This window comes from Myiozetetes cayanensis, unplaced genomic scaffold, assembly GCF_022539395.1.
Source record: "Myiozetetes cayanensis isolate MyiCay16 unplaced genomic scaffold, myiCay2020 scf5-8, whole genome shotgun sequence".
NCBI classification, from domain to species: Eukaryota; Metazoa; Chordata; class Aves; order Passeriformes; family Tyrannidae; genus Myiozetetes; species Myiozetetes cayanensis.
Window position 1 is genome coordinate 32,767,354 of NW_026087742.1, and position 21,776 is coordinate 32,789,129.

At 36.0% G+C, this 21,776-nt stretch overlaps 1 protein-coding gene across 16 annotated transcripts in view; it reads left to right on the forward strand.

Annotated features, from left to right (window-relative positions):
- The window catches only part of DLG2 (discs large MAGUK scaffold protein 2), a 996,215-nt gene that overhangs the window by 386,248 nt on the left and 588,191 nt on the right, over positions 1–21,776 (forward strand). For 3 of the 16 annotated variants that reach the window (XM_050332285.1, XM_050332279.1, XM_050332280.1), the window contains exon 2: positions 8,260–8,340. The exons of the other annotated variants lie outside the window; for them this stretch is intronic. In XM_050332285.1, coding sequence (XP_050188242.1) covers positions 8,260–8,340 — 81 coding nt within the window. The remainder of the gene's footprint in view (positions 1–8,259; positions 8,341–21,776) is intronic. 16 annotated transcript variants of the gene reach the window in all.

The window sequence follows — 21,776 nt, forward strand, 5'->3', positions numbered from 1 at the left end:
TTAATCCTCACAGGAACAATGAGCAGCAGTTCATTTGTAGATAAATACAGTATTGAACTGGAAGTAGATGGGATAGTTATGAAGTTGGACTTGGCACACATACTATTTGTTGCCAAAAATAGTTGTTTTCATTGCTAGGCTAATAAATTTACTACTCACAATAAAAAAGTTAAAAGTGGTGAACCTATTGCTATTATAAAAGCACAGACACATCAGTGTGCAAAAACTAAACAGGGAGAAGGGTCTCTAAAGAGCAGAGTTTGCTTTGGAATCCCTACATTAAAGAAGTATTGAACTACCTGGATGACCACCACATTGGAAGACACTTATCTTTTAATGGCACTAAGGAAAACATGTTTCTTCTACTAGTGGAAAATATGGGAGGTCCTTTTCCTGATCAATAAGACTCCTAAAAATGAGGGAAGCAGAGTGGAGGTTGGTAAAATATTCTCAAGGAGTAATAAACCTGCCAAAACATAGACACTTATCAGCATTCTAAATGTCATAGGGTGTCTGAGACATCCTGCGGTATGTCTGTGGTGGATATGTCACCACACCTGTAGGAAAACCATGGCTTTGTCCAGTGACAGTTGAAGGTCAGACAGATCTCTCTGGTACTAAAATGTCATAAACACCATCATCTCAGCTGATGAGCATGGTTATAGTCTCCAGAGGTATAAGAAGAGATGGCAGAGACCAAGCAATCTCTATTTCACACATTTTGGTAAAATATCTCTTCCCTAAGAAATGTGAGAGCAAGCAGTTATTAGCTTTGGTAAAAAAAAAAAAAAAAGGGAATCATGTTGCAGTCAAAATTTATACCAGATGTTTTAATGAGTTTCATATATCAATAGATACCATAGAAAAACAATACTTTAATGCTTTTTCCACCCCTTGAGGATATTCTTTCCTCATATGTCCATTTGAGAAGTGCTTGGCAACCCAAATGTTTCACTGGGAAGCACATCTGTGATATCCTCACGGGTAGTAGGACCCGGAACGTTACAGAGCCATGGCTAGATGCCCTCTGGAACTAAGTGGGCTGCTGGGTCAGAGCTCAACTAAGTTCTGTTGTGTGATATATTTGGTTTTTGGCAGTACTGATAGTTCATAACATTCATCCATGTTGATACCTCTGTCCTCAATGCACATGGTTTCTTTGAGGAAAGAGCAACAGAGGAATGGTAATGTTTTAGTCTTACTGCAGCATTTGGGAAGCTGAGTGAATTAGGAGATCTTATTTCACTTATGATCTCCATAACTGAAATGCTAAATTTCTTTCAATCCTCTTATTCCACTCTGTGAAGCCTGGAAATGGCTTTGGCAATACAGGTGATCAGGACCAAATAGTTTGTTGTAATACAGAAGATGGCTTTCAATTGTAGATGCAAATATCTCATGCTCCTATTCCTGGGAAATCAATCTCAGCTAATATTGATCACAAACTGATGGTTTGGAAAATCCTTACTTTTACATAAATAAAAAACTTTTTTGTTGTTGTTGGTAAAATGTATGATTCACAAACTGAATATAAACCTGTAAGAAAGCTGCTGTTTGTAGACAAACTCTTTCATGCATTTAGCAAAGGTTTAGTAGAAAAAATTGTCCTGAGCCTAAATTTGTTTCCTAATAACTGAAATTTAATAACCAGTTTGGTCTGCCAGAGCAGATTCAAATGAAGACACTGGAAAATGACTACATTTGGCAGTGGCATGTATTTAACACTTTTTACGAATTTTGGGAAAAATACATGGAGCATATAAGAACCGGGCACTAGAAAGAAAGGCCTTTATTTCTTTATCTTTTCAGAAAAATCCTACAAGCCCTTGTGTTTGTGCTTGATGGTTAGCCTTACTGTATCAGAAAATGCTCCCATGAAAGAGGAGCTCACGTATATCATCCATTTTTATAGCAGATAGTACAACTGGCTGAGTAATAGCTGAGAACAGATCTTAGTTTACTGAGAATGTGTTTAAGTACTTTTCAATAAAGGTTAGTTTTTAATCATGTAACCTCTTGTCCCCATAGTTCCCTGTCTAAATGGCTGGTGAAAATAATGTAACCCTCAGAATGACTATTCAAAATCAATCAGATTTTGATCGTTATTCACTATTTTCAAATTCCAATGTGGCTCTAGTGAAGTGGTTGCTGCTGATAGCTCTGATTATTAGAAACCTGAAAACACATATATTTGCATTGCAAGAAACCACACCTAAAGTCATTGGAGACTTTCAAATGGGAAAAGAAAAGTACATAATTGATATAGTTTGAAGTCTTGGGTACTCCTACTTCAGGTAATGATATTGTGCACCTCTGTAGCAGAAAGTGGTAGAAAGTCTGCACGGCCCAACAGAAGGTCTGCTTGCCCATGTCCACACTACTGAAGTCTCACTCCTTCTAGAGAAGTTTTGGCCTGGAACGAGCCAGCTGGAGTGACCCAAAACAGTCAAGGCTTCATGTAACATCTAATAATGAGGATAATGAGGATCCAGTGTTGAGAATGTTCCTGAGCCTCCTTTTTTTTGGCAATACAGCCATTTCCAGAAGTAGTAGTGTTACAGTATCCTGGCAGATCAAGCTAACCACATCTGGGAGCAACTTGAATAGGGAGCACCCAAAACAAGTGTGTTCACATCCATTTGACAGCAGAAGTAAGGATGTCTCAGTTGAGATATGTTGGACAGAAGCAACAGCTCTGGAAATCTCCAAACTAACTATACTCATGATGTTTTCTAATCCTTCATCTTGTGATGGGAATGAAAGGCATGCTTTGAGGACTATTGCTTTAATGTCTGAATTTCCTGGACAATAGAGCAATCTCATTTCTAAGCCTTGCAATAGGTACCAGATAAAGGATAAAAAAACCTCTTAGAAGATCCCTGGGGAAAAAGTAGTCTCTGACTGCCACATGAGCATCAGTGGACTGATTTAATTTTATCCATTTTATGAATGAAGTAAAATATTAGGATTAGAGAGAAGTGTCTTTCCAATAGTTATATCAATATTTTTTTTTTAATGGAGAGAATTATTTGGAAAAAGAGGTAGTTTATGGGATGACAGTGTACTAGTCATGACTTGATAGAGTAGCAGCAAAAAGTAGTACCTCAGCAGCAGAGTAAGCCTGTATTTGGTAACACATGTGAAGCCTTGTATCTGTGCTCTTGTCTCATTTGGTTCCTCACCTTTCTTTTCTATCACTTTCCCTCCAGCTCATCCAAGACAGTATTAAGCAGATACTGGAATTAGAGAGAAGCTAACCAGAATCAGCCTTGATGCATCTAAGCAAGGAGACACATAGTGTAGGCGTGAACTCCAGAGACTTCCTTTGACCCAGTGATGCCCTTTTCCACAGTTCCTCACCAATGCTTTGTTGTTAAAGAAGCAATCAGATTAACAGGAGACAATAGCAGTAATTTTTTTTTTCTGTGTTTAATCCCAATGTAGATTTATTTTCTCTTCCAGTTGCACTCTTTCTTTTGAACCCTTCTCTGTCTGTGCCTCAGTGCATCATTGTGAGTTTAAAAGTTCCAGTTTCATTCCATGTCACAAATATGTGTCAGTCAAGTATAATAATACATAGTAGCAAGTGTAGAAGCTTTAACTTAGTCATAGCTGCCACTTAATAAAGCCACTTTCTGATGGATTAGGAGATAAAGCCAGAACTGGTTTAGGTACAAACAAAAAAATTGCTGTCTGTTTTCCTGGGCCTTTGGGACTTCACTTTTGTTTAAATCCAAGAGGGCATGAGACATGGAGGCTGTCAGATCATGACTGCAGAAAGCCTAGATGCAGTACAACATCCCAGTTACCACATCCAGATCAAGAATTAGAAAGGGAGGCAATTCCTAACATGTTTATTATGTAAAACATATGCACAAACTGAGGCACTGGGTACACTGGCATAATTATCCACTGCTGACAATGGATATGCTGGTGCTGAATGTGATTAACCTGCAAGTACAGCCAAGAACTATTCTTGTTTCAGAAAGCCCATGTTAAACCTGCTTGCTTGTGAAACTGTGCTCAGTGCTGCTGTAATTGCATCCATTGCTGGAACACACTGTTAATAACAAGCATTTTTGCTGCTGTAGACAAGGGTAAAATGTAAGGATGTTGCAGTGAGCCAAAGCTTGAAAGCCCTCACTTAGCTTGTATGCTCAGGATTTAAACTACTGGGGAAACTTTATGTCTCTGGCTACTTATCATTACATACAGCATGTTCTTGGAAGCCACTCCACATTTAGCAGCAGTTAAACCCATCTGCTGCTCCTGAATTTTCATTTCATTCACAAGCCTGTTTTAAAAGTATTTTTGGACTTGTCACCAATGTGCTATCAGCTGTTTATTATTCTGTTGTAAATTGATAAGAAGAATTACTAAAATTTTAAAAGGAAATTGTAGCCTCCTATATATTTTTGAGCTTCTCATTGAAACTTACCTTTCCCTCATTGTCTGACATAAATGAAATTTTTATTTTAAAAGTAATTATCCACCACAAAAGTTCATCCCCTCATGCTAATTGCTGATTTAAGGGACTATTAATTGCATAGGTGTAGAATCTGCAGAATTCATCTATAGTAATTACATCACTGGCATAAGGAACAGACTTGAACTGGGATCACAGATACTGTTCAGTAGATTGAAGTTCCTGTATATGCAAAAATTTTTCATCTCTTTCTCTAGAAATACTACCATAATTTTCTTTACACGTTTTCTCCCTGTGTTCATGTTTTATTACTGTTACTTCACAGAGCACTACTTCAATGCCTTATACATAAGATTATCAAGAACTTTGATTTTCATGATATCTTCTTTTGAAGACTTTTTTTTAAAAAGAGAACTTCATTTTCCTCAGTTTTATTGGTATGGCTGACTCTTTTTATGATACTGTATGATCTTGTATGAGGGTAATTAGTAGGTGCTATTTTTTTTCCATAGCAATAAACTGATCCTTCCTTAGTCTACAGGTTAGCAAGGCTTTCCAGATGATAGGTGTATTTAAACCCTTGTAAAAGTGGAGTATTTTGACACCAAAACTTGTTTGGCTCTCAGTCTTGTGTAAAACTTTTACTGGATTTTGGATATTTGGGTTTATGGTAGTTCATAACAATTAAGGTAGCTTGACTCTTTTTTTTTCCTTTCTTTTTCATTTTCATTTTAAAAGCAGGAGATTTAGATTTTCCACACAATAAACACCCAATTTTTATATTTAAACTATATATATTGCATTTAATAATAATTACTATAAATGACAATGTCTGCTAGAAAATAGAAGACCTCCTTAAAATAAAAAGGACTTTTAGGGGTGAGATTTAGTTGTCTCAGATAGGCATATAGTGCTATTTTAGATGTCCTATAAAATCTGAGATATGCATATGGCTGTCAGAAATGCCAGAAGGAACTCCTTACTCTTCTGAAGAGTCATCTGGAGACAAAATGATACCTTAATGCATCTAATGACACTGAGACAACTCTATTTGGGAAACTCAATCTCACTTTTAAGGTTGTCACATTTGTATCATACAGTTTGATGCTTATGAAGAATGCTGTTGTAAATGCTACTTCACTTGTATTTGAATAGAGTTCATTCAAAAGACTATTTTTACAAGTGGGACTACATTTCTACATCCACTAAATCCATTAGTGTAATTTCTAAAATCTTACTTTGTAAGCAAGTATGTATTTATTTTATTTTAAGTTATCAGAGAGGAATATGCCTTTTACTGTTAGCTGGCTGTTAATCAACTGGTTCCAAATTAAAATTGCTAAAATTACTGGGGAATAAACCTCTCATGGATGAAAGCTATAGAGTCACAGAATGTAGGACATGGAAAGGACTGGAAACTTTAAATGTTTCAACACCCTAGTAGTTAAAGGGGCTTTTTCACAGCAGCAAATTGAGAGTGATTTCTCTGGTTTCTCTCTTGGTAGAGATAACCGATCACTATCCTTATCTAATATCCTGTTTCAGTCTTTCTTAGGTTTATGAGTCTCCTCAGGATTTCTTTTGGCTTTTTCAATGCCTATCTGAAAACATAGTGCCCCAAAATGATACAGTTCTGCTGCTGTCTCTTTATCAGTGATTACAGCTCAATAGTTATAACCCTTGTCCTTATAATCAATCATTCATATTTTCATATTTTGAGGGAAGGCTGTTTTGCAGGAGAACCTCACTCCTGGCTTCTTCTTAGTTAATGATCTCCACAGAGGTGTTCCTTGCTCTGTATTTTTGCATCTGATGTTTCCTCTGTCAGGGAAGTGCTTACTGCTCTGTGTGCATTTCTTCTGTCTGTACTTGTGAAACTACACATTTCTTTTCAAAAGTCTCCAAAAACAAGTATTCCAAATAAACTACATATACATAGAAACTTGTGATGGTCAAAGTGCGTCAGCTCCCATGGACTTGTCTATAAAATGCTTCCCAGTTACTCCTGGTTGGCCTGGTGCTTATATTAGGGAATCCACAGCCACTCATTACACTGTAAAAGAAATTACTCTAGACTTTTTTCATGTAAAACCCCTGTCCATATAAGCTCAATTGAATATTCAGACCTCAATTCATCCCAATTCACTGAGATGGGAGTGCATCCTCCGAAGACTGACTCAGTGCATTTAAGTCCTGAACTGCTCTCAGGAGTTTCCTGTGTCTCAAAGGACTCTACTCCTAGATGACACATCTAAATGCCTGAAGACTGACAGCATCAATATAAGCCTCAGTTCTTAAGAATATTGTTGTATGACAGCATTAATCCTTTTAGGCAGAGCCAGAAGTCCCTTTTGCTTAGTCTATACTTTACATTAAAAAATCTTACACCCTGAGCTTTTTGATTATTATTAGCCATTCTCTATACCAACAGTGTTTCAAGACTTCCCTGAATGACTTGTTAGCCCAGTGGTTTCATGCTTGTTGGTTTTTATGCTAGCTATTGAAAAAGAGTTCATCTTGCAGGTTAGAGTGAAAAATTGTTACTTCTTATACATAAAAAGAAGTTTTATACCTAAAGGGTGTCTACAAGAAGACTGGAGTAGGGACATTTTACAAGGGCATGTAGTAATAGAACAAGGGGGAACGGCTTCAAACCACCAGAAAGTGTTTAGATTAGATATTAGGAAGAAATTCTTCACTACAAGGGTGGTAAGGGTGGTGAGGCACCCAGGTTGCACAGGGAAGCTGTGGATGCCCCATCCCTGCAATTGTTCAAGGCCAGGTTAGATGGGGCCTTGAGGAGCCTGATCTAATTGAAGATATCCCTGCGCATGGCAGAGGAGATTGGAAGTAGATGATCTTTATGGCCTTTTCACACCCAAGCTGTTCTGTGATTTCTCTCTTTTTTTTTTTTTTTTTTTTAATTTATTTAATTTTTATTAAAATAGAAACAAAAGTCACTGAAGTAACAGTAAAAGGTGAGGATTAGCATTACATAAACATCATAATAAGTACAGCCTTTGTAAAAATGCTTTTCAATCCCTTAGGTATTAAACATTGTGTAAAAAATTGCTATTGAATGCATAGCTACAGACATGGTAGTTTTGCTGTAAAGAAAAACAGATCCTGGCAACAGGTGTCCCCTCACTGACATGGCTTTTCCATATTGTTGTTTGTTAAGAACTCCTGTGTTTTCTACAGTGGCATTGACTCATGCCTATGTGGGAGACTGAATTCATTGCAGATTTTCTGTTTCAAAAAAAATGGAAGCCTGATGTTCATTAAAAGCAAATGTATAGCCTCCTACTGTTAGAACTTCATAAATTCATAGTGATAATTAGAGTGGGTTTTAAAATTTAGAAGCAACAGGGTTATTTCTAATTTTAGCTAGAAAGAGGTGGGCTGTCAAAAGAATGTTTATTTATTCCTTATGGCCTTCTTTCTCGATTTGCTAATAATTACATGAGATTGGTAGATGTTGCATACTAAAAATAAACCTAAATACAGTAGTACAATGTTAATTCTTGCAAAGAATACATAACATACTTTTTCTGTCTTCAAGGATAGATAGCTCTTCCATATATATTTATAATCAGTAATACGCACTCCCATTTTTAATACAGCATAGTGTAGTGCAATTTATTTTTGTTATAAAGCCTCTGGGCAACTCAGCATGTATTAACACCAATTTACAGCTTCAAGGGAATGAGTGAGCCCCCTCCCCCAAAAAACAACCTGGGAAGCAAACACACACAACTGAGCACCATATGCAAAGACGATGAAAACTCTGACTTTGGAACATGTCCTGAGTAGATGTCTCTATGTACTTCCAGAAAGGCCAAGAGGAAGAAAATCCCACAGGTAGAGGCCTTCAGCTGGGACCTTTTCCTGAAATGGAATGGACTAATACACAGGTGAGAGTAGTGAATTTGGCTCTGAGAAATAAGTGAGGAAAGCAGATAGTTTCTGAATTGCTGCTTCATTATTTTGCCAATTTTTCCCTACCAATGCTTCCCTAGACCCAAAAGCACCCATTTCAATTTAAAAAAAATATTTGCCTGAATGCTTCAGTAATTGCCAAGATGCTATGGCATATAAGAAGCCTCAGCTGGTAGCCAACAGAGACTTGTCCTGAACGCAATTCTTTTAACCTGATTTGGATGTCTCCTTTGAATGAACATGGATCATGCTCTGAAAATGATTGTCTTTCTGCATTGTCTAGATATTTTTTACAGTCAAATAACTTAGATCTAAGTGTCTAGACCTTAGAGATCTCATGCAGTAAGGAAAATTTCACTTTATCTTTATGAAATTTCTTTTTATTTCCTATTGGTCCAGCATAGATGCAATCAGTCCCCACAGTGTAACAGGCAGGACCAAACTAGGATATAGGACAGGAAGACTAAGTATATTTATGGACCAGAAGAGCCTGACAGACAAAAGCTTTGTGGAAGTTGGTTTTGGTGTGGGTTTTTGTGGTTTGCTTTGGTTTTTTGTTTGTTTGTTTGCTTTTTCAATCAAAGGGCTTTTCTAGTAGAGGAGTAGCCATTGAAACAATAGTACAAAAAGCCCTCTCTGATAGTAACCTCAGTAAATGTCTGTTATCAAAATATTCAGTTTAGTTTATGTTGCATTTGTGTTCTCAGTTTTCAGTGTATGACCTCCTGCCATTATGATAATAGATATGTGAGAAACTTGATATTCTGGCTGTTTGCCAGCTGGGTCCTTTGTGATCTCAAGAGGAAAAGAACGTAGTTTAAGATATGAGGATAATGCACACTAATGGGATATTTCTGGTAAAAGCAGTCTAAAGTGATATATCGTTGATGTACAAGTTGCTATCCTTTGTTATCCAGAGTTAATAAGACACTGGGATAAATAGGACGAATGAGGATTCTGATCTTGCACAGCTCTCTGCCAGCTGGACATCAATTTATAATGGCTTACTATGTCTAGGTAATTTTCCTTAATATAAGGGCCAAAAATAGGTAGCGATTAAGGTAGCAGTCCAGGATGAATTCAGTGGCAGGCATAATAGATAAGAACTCTTACAGTATATGTCTGGACACTCAGTTTCTGCCTTCCAAGATTGTGAGAAATGTTTCATGAAGCTTATTTCTTGGTTTAGTTTGGATGTGAATTGCTAAGTTGTGCTGCTTTTTTGTAATTTTAAAATGAAGAAGAAATGATGCCAGTCAATCACTGTTTAATTAATTGTGTCATTTATTCATGCAAAGATGAACAAAAACTCTGATACCTCTTCAATACTGAGTGGCACGCAGTAGGAGGGAAGTGCTGTTTGCTCCTTAACAAGCCCATATGGTGGTAGGAGATCCAGTGTCCCTACTGTACAAACAGCACTGAATCTTTCAAAGCATGTTAAACAACATCTGCCAGTGATAAAATAAGTAAAGCAGAAGGCTCATTACTTGGTAACTTTCACCTAAGAGCTTTAGAAAAGGATGCTGAAAAGATCTGTTGGAGAATTTTTTAAATTCTAGAGATATGGAGCGTGAGTATCATGCTATTATTTTCACTTTTCTTTTTTTTTTTTTTTTTTTCTCCTCCCAAATAATGCTGCAGAGCAGGTTAGTTATATTGCAGCCCTGGAAAAAATATTGGAACGACTAATGAGGATTTAGCTAAGAATGCAAGCATGAGAACAAATTAGTGATAGTCAGCATAGTTTTAAAGAAAAACAATTGTGTTAGATAAACTTAATTCCAGAATGTGAATTTGTTGTTGAATGGTCCTAGGTGTTGTTTAGGCTTTTGTAAGGCATTTAATTTAATTTTATATTGTATCTTTTTAAAATAAATAACTGTATACTTTATCAAAATAATATTCCTTAAGGACTGACATCTCCAAGTACTCGTCAATGAGAAATGACCCTTGCACAAAAATTGAATCGATCATAGAATCATAGAATAGAATCATAGAATGGCCTGGGTTGGAAGTGACCTTAAAGATCATCTGCTTCCAAATCCCCTGCCATGGGCAGGGATACCTTTCACTAGACCAGGTTGCTCAGAGCTCCATCCAACCTGGCCTCGAACACTTTCAGTGATGGGGCAACCACAATTTCTCTGGGCAGCCTGTGCCAGTGCCTTACCCCTCTCACAGTGAAGAATATTTTCCTAATATCTAATCTAAACCCACCCTTTTTCAGTTTGAAGCCATTCCCTTGTTCTGTCACTGCATTCTCTTGTAAGTAGACTCTCTCCATAGTCTTCTAAGATTTAGAACTGGATATGGAAAATTAATTTCAATATTTTCACAAATTATTACGGAAGCAGCATGAATGTTAAAATTTGTTAAAATGATGCAAAAATTGAAAAAGTAGGAAACAAGGAGGACACAGTAATCAGATAGTGCCATCCAATTACAATCTAGCCTGGCAAACAGAGGCCATTCAAAGAAAATTGTCTTTATTGAGAAGTGTTACACTGCCAGAGGAAGCAATGCCAGCTGTACATACACAGAGGCCCCCTACATGAAATAAGTGATGCTAAGAATGTTCCAGAGGAAAGAATAGACAACTCAGCAGGTCTTGTACTAGAATGCTAAGAATGTTCCAGAGGAAAGAATAGACAACTCAGCAGGTCTTGTACTTGGAACTTTGAGTGTAAAAAGCCCACTAAAAATTAAGAATAAGGAGGTGGTTTTATTGGCTGTGCAACAGTGAGGCTCTGGAAATATTGTGCCAAGTTTTGGAGTCTATAATTTATAAAGGTATTAAATATATATCAAAAGAGAGAATAGAGACTAGAATGGAGAAAAATTCTTCCAGAGAGAAACATGACTTAATGGCAGTGTATTTCTGTGGGATGACTGGAATAAGAGGATTCTTCACAGTAGCAGAGAAAAGCAGAATGTGTTTTACCAGAGTAAAAGCAAACCAAGGCTGGGCAGGTGTTTTTAGACGTGAGAATGTAGGACAAACCATCAAGGAAAGTGGTAGATCTCAATCTCATTATATTTTTAGGATTAGGTGTTTTTCTGAAATAGATGCACATGTTTTAGTTAAAGAGTAACTGCTGTCAGTGTTATACTTGGCAGTACTTTAGGCTAACCTCAGTGATCCAGTGGTGCTTTCTGTCTTAAACCCTGGATCTTTGAGGTGACTGTGCTCTAGCACAGTAAGCAAAAACCACTTACCTGAAGAGGTTCTCACAAAAAAAAAACGGGAGACCTCCATTCTTAGTCATCCACACTTTTGTTATTAATGTCCCAGGGGAAAAAAAAAATCATAATATGTTATGAGATTTTTATTTTTGATGTTGTTGTGGGGTTTTTTTTTTATATGTATTTTTTGTTTGTTTGTTTGTATCTCCATAATACAGCTGATCATTCAAAAAGCTCAGTACAGCCACCTCCTGGCCTCTATGTGTGGAGGATGAAGTTTGAATTCTTCCAGATCATGAATTTCTGAATAATTTTCCTCCATTGGTTTTCAGTCTGGAGCCTAAATTTGGGTTGAAACAGGGTTTGGCTTGATGTTTTTCAGTGGTGTCTGATATTTGGTATAACTGGTTGAAGATTGGGTAGCCTTTAAAATGAAATTCTAGACATAGGATATGTTTTTTCGATTTTTAGTCTCTTGAGTCATGTTGAGCAGCTTGCTTCATTCTCTTTCCGTTTTGCTTTCCTACCTGTAAAAGAGCGACAACATTTTCCCTTCTTTTTAAAAGGGCTTTGAGAAGCATTATAGTGGCTGAAGCATCTTTTTAGACTTTTTCTATCTGTTTTACATGGTACTAATTCATTATTATACTACCATTACACATATTCTCAGTGCAGTAAATTATATATTCTCATCTGAAAACACTCTAGAACCTTAGAGGTATGAAGAAACTGCAACCCTCTGGCCTACAAATCTGTAGGTGCACTTACTGACCTAGAGAAAGTATGATTAAAATGAGCTTTGTTTTGTCCTCCCACTACATCCCATTATAACATTTCTTTTTGAGCTCCCTGCTTTGACTTGCACCTAAAATAAATTACCTTCACTTATTCCCACCCTACTTACCCTGTATCTTTCCCTGGGAGAAAGTGGCTCTCCTCTCTGGTTAGGCAAGTGTAGAAGGGTCCATTGTTCAATTCTTAAGTCTTCCAAAAAACATTTTCATGCTTTTTGCTCAATTCCTCTGCAAGGTCTGTCTCTGTCTTTATGTCTAAAAAAACTTCAATATGTCAGTAATGAAGGGTCTAAAAAGTTGGTGAAATCCTAATGAGAACTGTTGAGGAATGAGTTGCATCCGTTGTCTCTTGTTTTATACTCAGCTTGGAAACTGCTCTAAAGCTTGGATACTCCACTTTTTTTCATTCTGGATTTGCTGAAAGCCTTCAACAGTGTAGTTGAAGTCCTCAACACTGGCACTGGGATGTTATAGCTATGGATAAAGGGCTAATCAGAAGTAGGCATTCTTTGAATAATCTTAACATTTCGAGTGGGAAAAGGGATCTATGGTCCTGTTGGATCCATATTGGAATTTGAAAAATGCAAGCAAAATTGTTGAAAGATTTTGAGACTTAAAACCTGATTGAATTAAAATGGATTTTCTCTGGTGTACAGATCCACTTTTTGTACTCTCCTGAAAGATGTATTTATTAACTAGCATAGCTATTTAGCTTTATCCAATGTCAAGTTTTCAGAAATAAGTCTTTGCTCTTGACTATATACCCCTATTGAATTATTTCTCTGTGAAGAATTTTTTGAGCTGCAAGTATTGCATATACATCAGGAAGTCCTAATTTTGCCTGCAGTACCTTTTCTTCACTTGTAATTACTCATGAGTAGTAGAGGAGTTGTTTTCCCTGTCTTTATTGTGTCAGTTGATGTTCCCTTGTGGTCTCTCAATGGATTTTGTCAGATACTCAGACAGACCAGCTTATCAACACTATGTAGTTACCCTTCCAATCTCACAAGCTGAGCAGAGGAATTTGCTTTCCCTCCCACTCAAGCTGACAATAAAACTTCAAAACATTAAATTTCATCTACAATATTGCCCAATATTTCTAGATGAACAAACAAAGGGTCAACAACATTTGAGAGGCTTTATTACCAAATATCTTTCTTATGGCTTGAATTCTGCTGAAAGTTGTTGTTAAGAAACAGGAATTTATTGATCTCAAAAAGAGACAGTATTTGTGGACAATTCTTTCAAAGTGAAAGTCCTTAAATTTTTGGGTTGCTTCTATTGACAGTCATCCTGGATATTTCTTATAATATTAGAGATGTAATTAGGTAAAATGCCTGCAATGACCCCTGCAGGTACATTTTATCTGGAGTGATTTATTCCTATGTTCCACTTTCCTGCATAGAAAAGTGTTCACTAGAGCTTCAAAACTGAAGCCTAGAGTCTTAAACAATCTGATATTTCCTTTGCAGTCAGAAGCAAAGATGACTGCTGTTTTTAATCATCAATTAAGTAATTCTCATATGCTTTCCTACAGAGGTTGAACATTAATATCCAGATTATGTGAAAGAAAACTGAATATACAGATGGTAATTCTACTCCACAAAGATGAGGAAAATAGTGGTAACATCAGTATTCCACATTTCTTGCCCGTGTCATATGGGGTAAAGTGAGTGCTGGAGCTTGAAATAAATTTTAAAATTAGTTATTGGCTTTTTTCACTGCTGTGATGTAATGCCGCATGGGTTGTTTAATTTACAGCAACAAAGTGATTTGGGGTTAAATGTTATGGAGGCAATGAAGAGTTTGTTCTGCTTTTAATTGATGCTGTGACCTACATTGTTCCCTAAGGCAACACAGACGTTTTTCAGAAAAGTCTCCTGTTAATTATAATTGTACTCTGCGGTGCTGGGTCAGTTGTCATTTTCATTATATAAACTTTAAAAACTGGGGGGGAGGGCTAGTTCAGTTATTTTAACTTACACTAGGTAAAGCTGTTCACTTGTATATAACTGTTTTCTGACATGATGTTGACTTCAGTCTCACAGTCCCTTCTCTACAATTTTGTGGGCTCCAAGAGGTACCTGTGTAGCTGTGCCAGCTTAAATTCCCATAGCCTCCTGTAGATCCAATGTGTGGTCCTGACTACCCACTAACCTTGGTTTCTGGAGTGAGCCCTAACCTCACTGAACTGCTGAATATACTCCATATTTCGTCCAGGAGGTGACCACATCCACAGGGACTGTCATATGGTCCCTATACCATCTGATCACAGAAACAGGGAGATGTATATTGATAACTTGGAGGAAAGATGGTTTATGTTAATGTTTAAAAGTCAGGCCTTTTTAAAGGAAAGAAAATTTATTTCTTATTTTTAGACAGTAAAATTTGGAGTTGCTAGATTTAATAATAGCATCTCCTGCTATGATTCCTGCGTTTCCTTTCTTTTATAGATATGCTCACGTAGTCAACTTACATTATCAGACTGTTCTTCACTTTCTTGAGAAGTTTTGTTGTTATTGCTGTTTTTTAGTTGTTGGGTTTTTCCTCCCTTCATGGCAGACATAGTATTTAATTTTTTGTTTGTTTGTTTTTTAAATATCAATTTTCTCTGGGTAAGGCTGAAGCCCACTTACCTCCGTTACAGCTTGCTTACTTGAAATGTTTGGGATTTCTTGATTGTTTAGTTACATAAAGTTGCTGTCTACATCTACCAGAAAGGAGGCTGTGCTGAGGTGGGGGTTGGCCTCTTCTCCCAGGCAATTCGTAACAGGACAAGGGAAAATGGCCTGAAGTTGTGCCAGGGGAGGTTTTGATGAATATTAAGAAAAATTGCTTCACTGAAAGAGTGCTTAAGCAAAGAGGCTGCCCAGGGAAGTGATGGTGTCACCATCCCTGGAAGTGCTCAAAAAATGAGATGACATGGCACTTTGTAATGTGTTTTAGTGGTCATGGTGGTATTCAGCTGAAGTTTGGATTTGATGATCTCTTCCAGAATCTTTAATGATTCTAAGATTCTATGATTCTACAGTAAACTTAGGTTAAATGAGTAGCTGGCCATCATGAGAGCTACAAGTGCTTCCCAACCCTGAAAGACTGACCTAGCGGTTCTGAGGCCAAAGACTCAACAATCAGCAATCTTAATCTTGCAAGTTATCAGACAATCTTCAAATAATTTTGTGAAGTCATCATTACACAGCAGTAAGGAGCTGAGAAACTTAGCTTCTGAAAAATTCCAGAGCCTGAAGTTGTAAAATGAATTCACAATCTTTTCAGATATTTTCAAAATTTTTCAGCTAAGGGTAATTTTCCTTAAGAAACCTAAGAACTTTTATTGCTTCTGCAGACATTGTGTGGATTAAATACATTAAAATCCTATTATTTATTGAAGTTGGAAGAGCTGGGATATCCCTGACCATTGGGAATGATTGATGTAATTCTTTTATTTCTGAGCATAAATTCAGAAATTAATCATAATTCAACTTGCAGCTTAAAATAAAATAGCTTTTGCAAAGGCATAATCTTTCTGAAAACAGAAGCATGTTGTATCTTAAAATATACTTTTATGTGGCTTTACTTTACACTGATGCCTGCTGCCTCTGCCAACTGTCCCACTTAATTTTTTTCATGTATGCATTCTCCAACTAAGGAATTGAAATTATTTTTTCTGTCTTTGCTTCCTACTGCAAATCACCAATTCAGAAAAACATGAGGAAATTGTGAAATATGAGCTATATAAACAGTGTATTTAATGTTATCAGTAATATAACTAGTATATTATGCTATAACCTACATTTAGAATTCAGGTAAATGCATCCTTTCATGAAATCTTAAAATCTAACCCAAATTTGTGGAAAAAAAGAAAAATTAAAAATCTATTTTTCAAGATGTTAAGGAACTTTTCATTACTTGGTACTAGCAAACTGTGCAAAATCAACTCCTTCCTTCAGGTATTTTTTTCCCTGCTTTCTCTATATCTGTTGAGAAAACAGGGAACTAGAGTGTAGGGTGATAGTGCCACTGAAACACAGAATGAAAACACAGACCCTCTGTGAAATAGTTTCTGAATTAAATAGAGGAGAAAATAAAAATAGGTAAAGTAGGACAGAAGAGGTGTTAGAAGAACACATGGAAAAAGATTCAGTGTTGATTTAAAGAAGGGGCCCAAATGTACATACTGGAAGTGGCTTTGGGACAAAAGGGATAAAACTTCTTCCTTTTTGATTCTAAAGTATTTTTTAACATTGTTTTTACCTCTGAAACACAACCTTATGGAGAAAGAAAAGTTCTTCCACTCTGATGAATGTAAGTCGTATTCCCTAGGTAGACCAAGAGCTGATGCACCAGCCTGAAACTAAACCTGTTCTAAGTTCTCATACTTCTGGCAATAACTAATTTTAATATATTCTGTGATTCTCTGATATGACTCAAAGAGTCACCATAAACTGCAGAAATATGTATATTTTTCACCCTGGCTTAATGTTTATGTTAGTAGGCAAATAGAAGTTCTCTGTGCCCTAGAGTGGTGTATATTGTCTAAATTGTCCCTCTTATGTCTTCATATGCTGTAACTCATTTTTTTTTTAATATTCTTTGATTATTTTCAAATAAATTGCTCAAAGTAAAAAGTAAGTTTTGGAAGTGGGGGCTCAACATGTTCATACTAAGGTACTGTATCTGAAAAATTAACATACAGAACATTTTTATTGTTTCTGGTGTTTTATGAATTTTCAGATCTCCTAAACCAGATTGCTTTCTATAACCATGACAAGGCATCTCAGATTCTGGTTAAATAACCCAAAGACTTCATTAGTCAAGCCAAACAGTTGTCGGTGGTCTTTCAGTAACAGTGAATTGAAGAACTCAAAACTGATCTAATTCCTATTTTTAAAAGTATATGAGAACTCAAGTCCTTGGTATCAACTTTTTTTTTCTTTTCAGTGGGTGTGGTTTTGGTGCACAGGCTATGCCAGTGTAAGGAAACATTTTATGTATTTTAAAATTTTTAATACAGGTTATTATCTTAGTGCACGTCAGACCAAAGTTCTTAGGAGTGGAGAGAAATATGTATCCTCACAGGCTTGCAAAGCACTGCTCAGAGACAATCCTACGTTAGGCTGGCTCTTTCTGTTGATTGTGTAGAGATTGGCTGTTCTATAGATAAATCAATATATAACCTTATACTGGTAAAGGAGCTGCTTAGTTCAGCATGATTGCTGTAGTAAGAGAGGGCAAATTTGGTGTTCAGTCCTCTACAGTCTTTACTTGAAACAGTCATCTGATGGAAGGAGAAATAATGCAGAATGATCCAGAGCCTTTTACTGATTATCTTTCTGTTAAACAAAAACAAAGCAAAACAAACAAAAAACACACAAAAACCCCAAACCCCAAAACCCCAACAAACCAAAAACCAAAAAAAGCAAACTATGTTTTGAAAACTGTGACTTGAACTTTATGCATTAATCAATTTTGTGCATTTGAAGGTGACAAAAATGACTAAAGGCTTGATCTTTTTAAAACCTAACTACTATAAATCATCTAATCTGATGCCTGAAGCATACTGCACTTCGTTTACAAATCTGAGAATTTGAAATCAAATGAAGAGTTAAATGGCAACAAAACTGATGGGAAAAGATGTGACTGTATGTATGCTCAGATTCTGTTTCCAGGTAAAAGAGAAAATGATTGCTTTCTTGAAAGATGCTGAACTAAATGTAGCTGTTGACCAACAGCTCTAACCATAGTGAAACTTCTTCTTTCCAGATTTTCAGTGAATTATGGAGCACAAAATGACATTGCATGTGCACAAACCATCTGTTTGTTGTGGCTGAGTATAATATGCCAAGGCTATCTCTAGATCTAATGGCATAACACAGTACATTCAGAGGAAGGAGGTTCAGAAGTAAGTTGAGAAACAAAATGGATCAACTTCATAAAAAAGACATGGATTTTCTATTAGTTCATCTTTGGGCTTTTGTATTTCTTAGATTATTTTTTTTTCAGGAAGAGAGTATGGATGATTTTCTTACCGTAGGGGGAAATGTGAAGAGACAAAGCTATAATGAAAACCTGTTTGTAGAAGACACATTCTCAAGACTGTGCCTCAATTCTCTTGCAATTCATCATGATGAAAAATAGAGTCTAAGGCTTTGGACAAGTGGTGTCAGTGTCTTAAAGGAGAATTCAGTTTTAATACAATTTAATTTTATGAACCTTTGGCTTTTAGTCCAGATTTAGTGGGTGAACAAATCTATTTTTAAATGTAGGAGTGTCCCACGATTAAAAGCAATATTTTTATGGGTCCTTGGATACTTAATGTGAAGGAAGTATAAATAGCTTTGTGGAGTAAGCACAAATTTTACACTATGCACTAAACTAGGTTCAGTGGAGTGAAGCTTAATATTGCAGCTTTGCTAGTTTACAACTGTAAACTGTTCACTTAAAATTAGTCACTACTGTCACAAAGCTTAAGATTTTCATACATACTTTGTAGACAGAGATTAGGACCTTCCAATTGATGGCTAATTCTAGTCTTGTCCTTTGCATTCATCTTGTATTAATATACTGACACTGGTTGTTCTAAAATGTCAGTAGAGGGTTGCATGCACTGACTTCAGTATCTACTTAGTGATTACTACACCACTATTTCTGTACAAAATGACTTACTAGTTTTTAGAAATAATATTTTTTTTCTTTTTTTTAATATTCAGAAAATGGTACCACATTTAATATCTTATTCCAACAGTCTCCTGAAGGAAACTGTGTACCAGAGTCAGAGATGAGAGCAATGCCATGTACAGCACAGCGTTGTTAGAGATCTGCACGGGCACTGAGCTAAGAAAGCCAGGTCCCCTTCCACACCACTCACCAGGACTCTCCACAGCTTTTCCTTGCCCACTCATGTACTTCATTCCACTAGTTTAACATACAACAGCATTCTTGAGTTCTTTTAACATTGCTGCTGTTCAGCCCAGTAAAAAAACCCATATATTTCACTCTGGTGAAGTGATCAAAACAACCTGGGTGAAAGCATGTTGTGAAAGTGAAGAGGTTAAAAAAAAAAGAATGCTAATTCTGACATCAAATTATATAAAGATGCAGAAAAAGAATCAAAGTACGTCTTTTCTAGCACTCCAAAGCACACTGATATAGTGTCTGCTAATGAAAATTGGTCTAATAACTTGAAATGCATGCATATCAAATGCACGTACCCCATGCTCTAAAATATTTTAACTAAATGGAATATTTATTGGAAATTCTATTTAATGTCTTGTTAAACATATTACATTTTCAGACAGATGCACACTATTTAATCTGTTACACTGCTGCACTGGAGCAGTGGAAAATATTTGAGGCTTTCATCTTCCTCACTTTAGATTTTGATGGAAGTATCTTCCCAGATTAAATATGTTTGTTGCCCATCTCCTTATTTTTCTTGGGAGGACAGCAAACTGTTTCTCATTTAATTGCATTTGGATATTACTGCAATTTTTGAGGTTTCACATACCATAATTAAAATAACAACAAACATTGATTATGGCAGATTTATGACCAAAACTTGTGACAAGATCCTTATTAATCCCTTTTCTGCTTACTCAGACAATTGATATCATTCTACCTAAATACTGATATATACAAGTTTGTTCAGCTAAATAAACGCTTAATTTTTACATTGGTTATAGCTGGACAAATGCCCAGCATTTGGTGTTCTTTTATCAATATATTTACATATTTATTGACACCTCTGTATATATGATAAAAGAGGAGTGGGGTAATGGTGTCCAAATTTGTCACAGAAGACACGTGTTAATATTCATTAAAATGTTCAAAGAGCAATATTCATCTTAGCCTCTACATTGACAAGATATCAAAGCAGCTCATCAGTGTGTTATGAGCATCTAATTTGAAATTTCTGCTCCCTCCTAGTGTCATTCTGTCTTTGAGGAAGATTTTGATCAACTACAAAATCTCACCCAGACTTACTATTTCTTTTTAATCCTGGGAAGGTGCTCAGAATGTATCACTTCTGAATGCTGTATGTTCATAGTGAGAAAGTTCATAAAACCCACACACCACCAATTCCCCAAAGGATAAGTCAATTAAAATATTTCTGATTTGCTACTGTTGTACCTATTGGTTGAACTAATGAAGAGGTGTGATTTAATATTCACCTTAGAGAGATTTCAAGATTAAATTAATGATACAGCTTCTCAGTCTAGCGGCTGGGCCAATTTATATAATGTATCAAAAAACTCCATGTGGTTCCCTAATCCAAAGCATGGGAATAAAGTTTTAACACTTTTCAAATACTTTTCATAAACATAGAATATTCTAACAGCAATCTCCATCCAGCCTTCAGCTGCTCACCTCAGGATGCCACTGCATCCTCCTTTCAGTGCTGCTGCCAGAAAAACTGGGACTACTATTATAACATGGTTATGTCAGACACATAATACTGAGAAACAACTGTGGTAATTAATAAACCTGAACTCTCTGGTATTTTTAGTATAGTTTTTATATAACTATTCTATGGGCCAGAAGAAATTAAAATATTAAGGTTTATACCCTGAAAATATTTGTGGAATTGGACAAAATTTTGTCTCATTTGGTGCGACCTCTTTATTCCAGTCGATTCCTCAAAGGATCTTCCACCTGTGTGAAACATTTTCAGGAGATCTTAGTGAGAGAAACTTTCTTAATGTATTAGTCAGAGAGAAAGGATGTGATGCCACTAAAAGGAAATAGAATGTAACTTGTATCTGAAAAAGTCGGGAATAGCAAGGAAATGCAAGGAAATAAGAATGCAAACTCAGCTACAGAAGTGTTCATTGTGCTAGCTATCTATATGATGTTATCATTATAACTGGGAACATGTATTTCTTCAGATTCTTGTTTGCTTTTGCAAACAGTGCTTTTCTTTATTTCCTCTTCTTTTTTTTTACTTAGAAAAGATATTATAATTATTATAACATTTTTATAAAATAATAAATTATTGTAATAATTAATATTTTTTATATTTAAAACATTATATATTTTGTTATTATTATAAAGATATTATAAATTTTAGCCCTATAGTAATACTTTTCTCTCCATTGACACAATTTCTTAGTTCATAAACTTAATTTGTCCTTTTTTCTTAAACAAGCTTTCTATCCCTGTTTGTTGCTTTCAGGTATAATGGCCTGAGTGCTTTACAAGCAAATATTTCTTGTAAAGATAACTCTGAGCTATTGGTGCTATTTTCAGATCCTACAGCAGTAAGGACTGTATGCATAAACTAAATAAATATATATTTCACATGTGAATTCTGAGGTTTGATGCTATGAACCAACATATTTTTTAATACCAGGCTAAAAAGAACAAAATTATCTGCATGAAGCTTGAAGGACTGATTTATTGAGAATCAGTGGAAAGGAAAACTCTTCTAAATG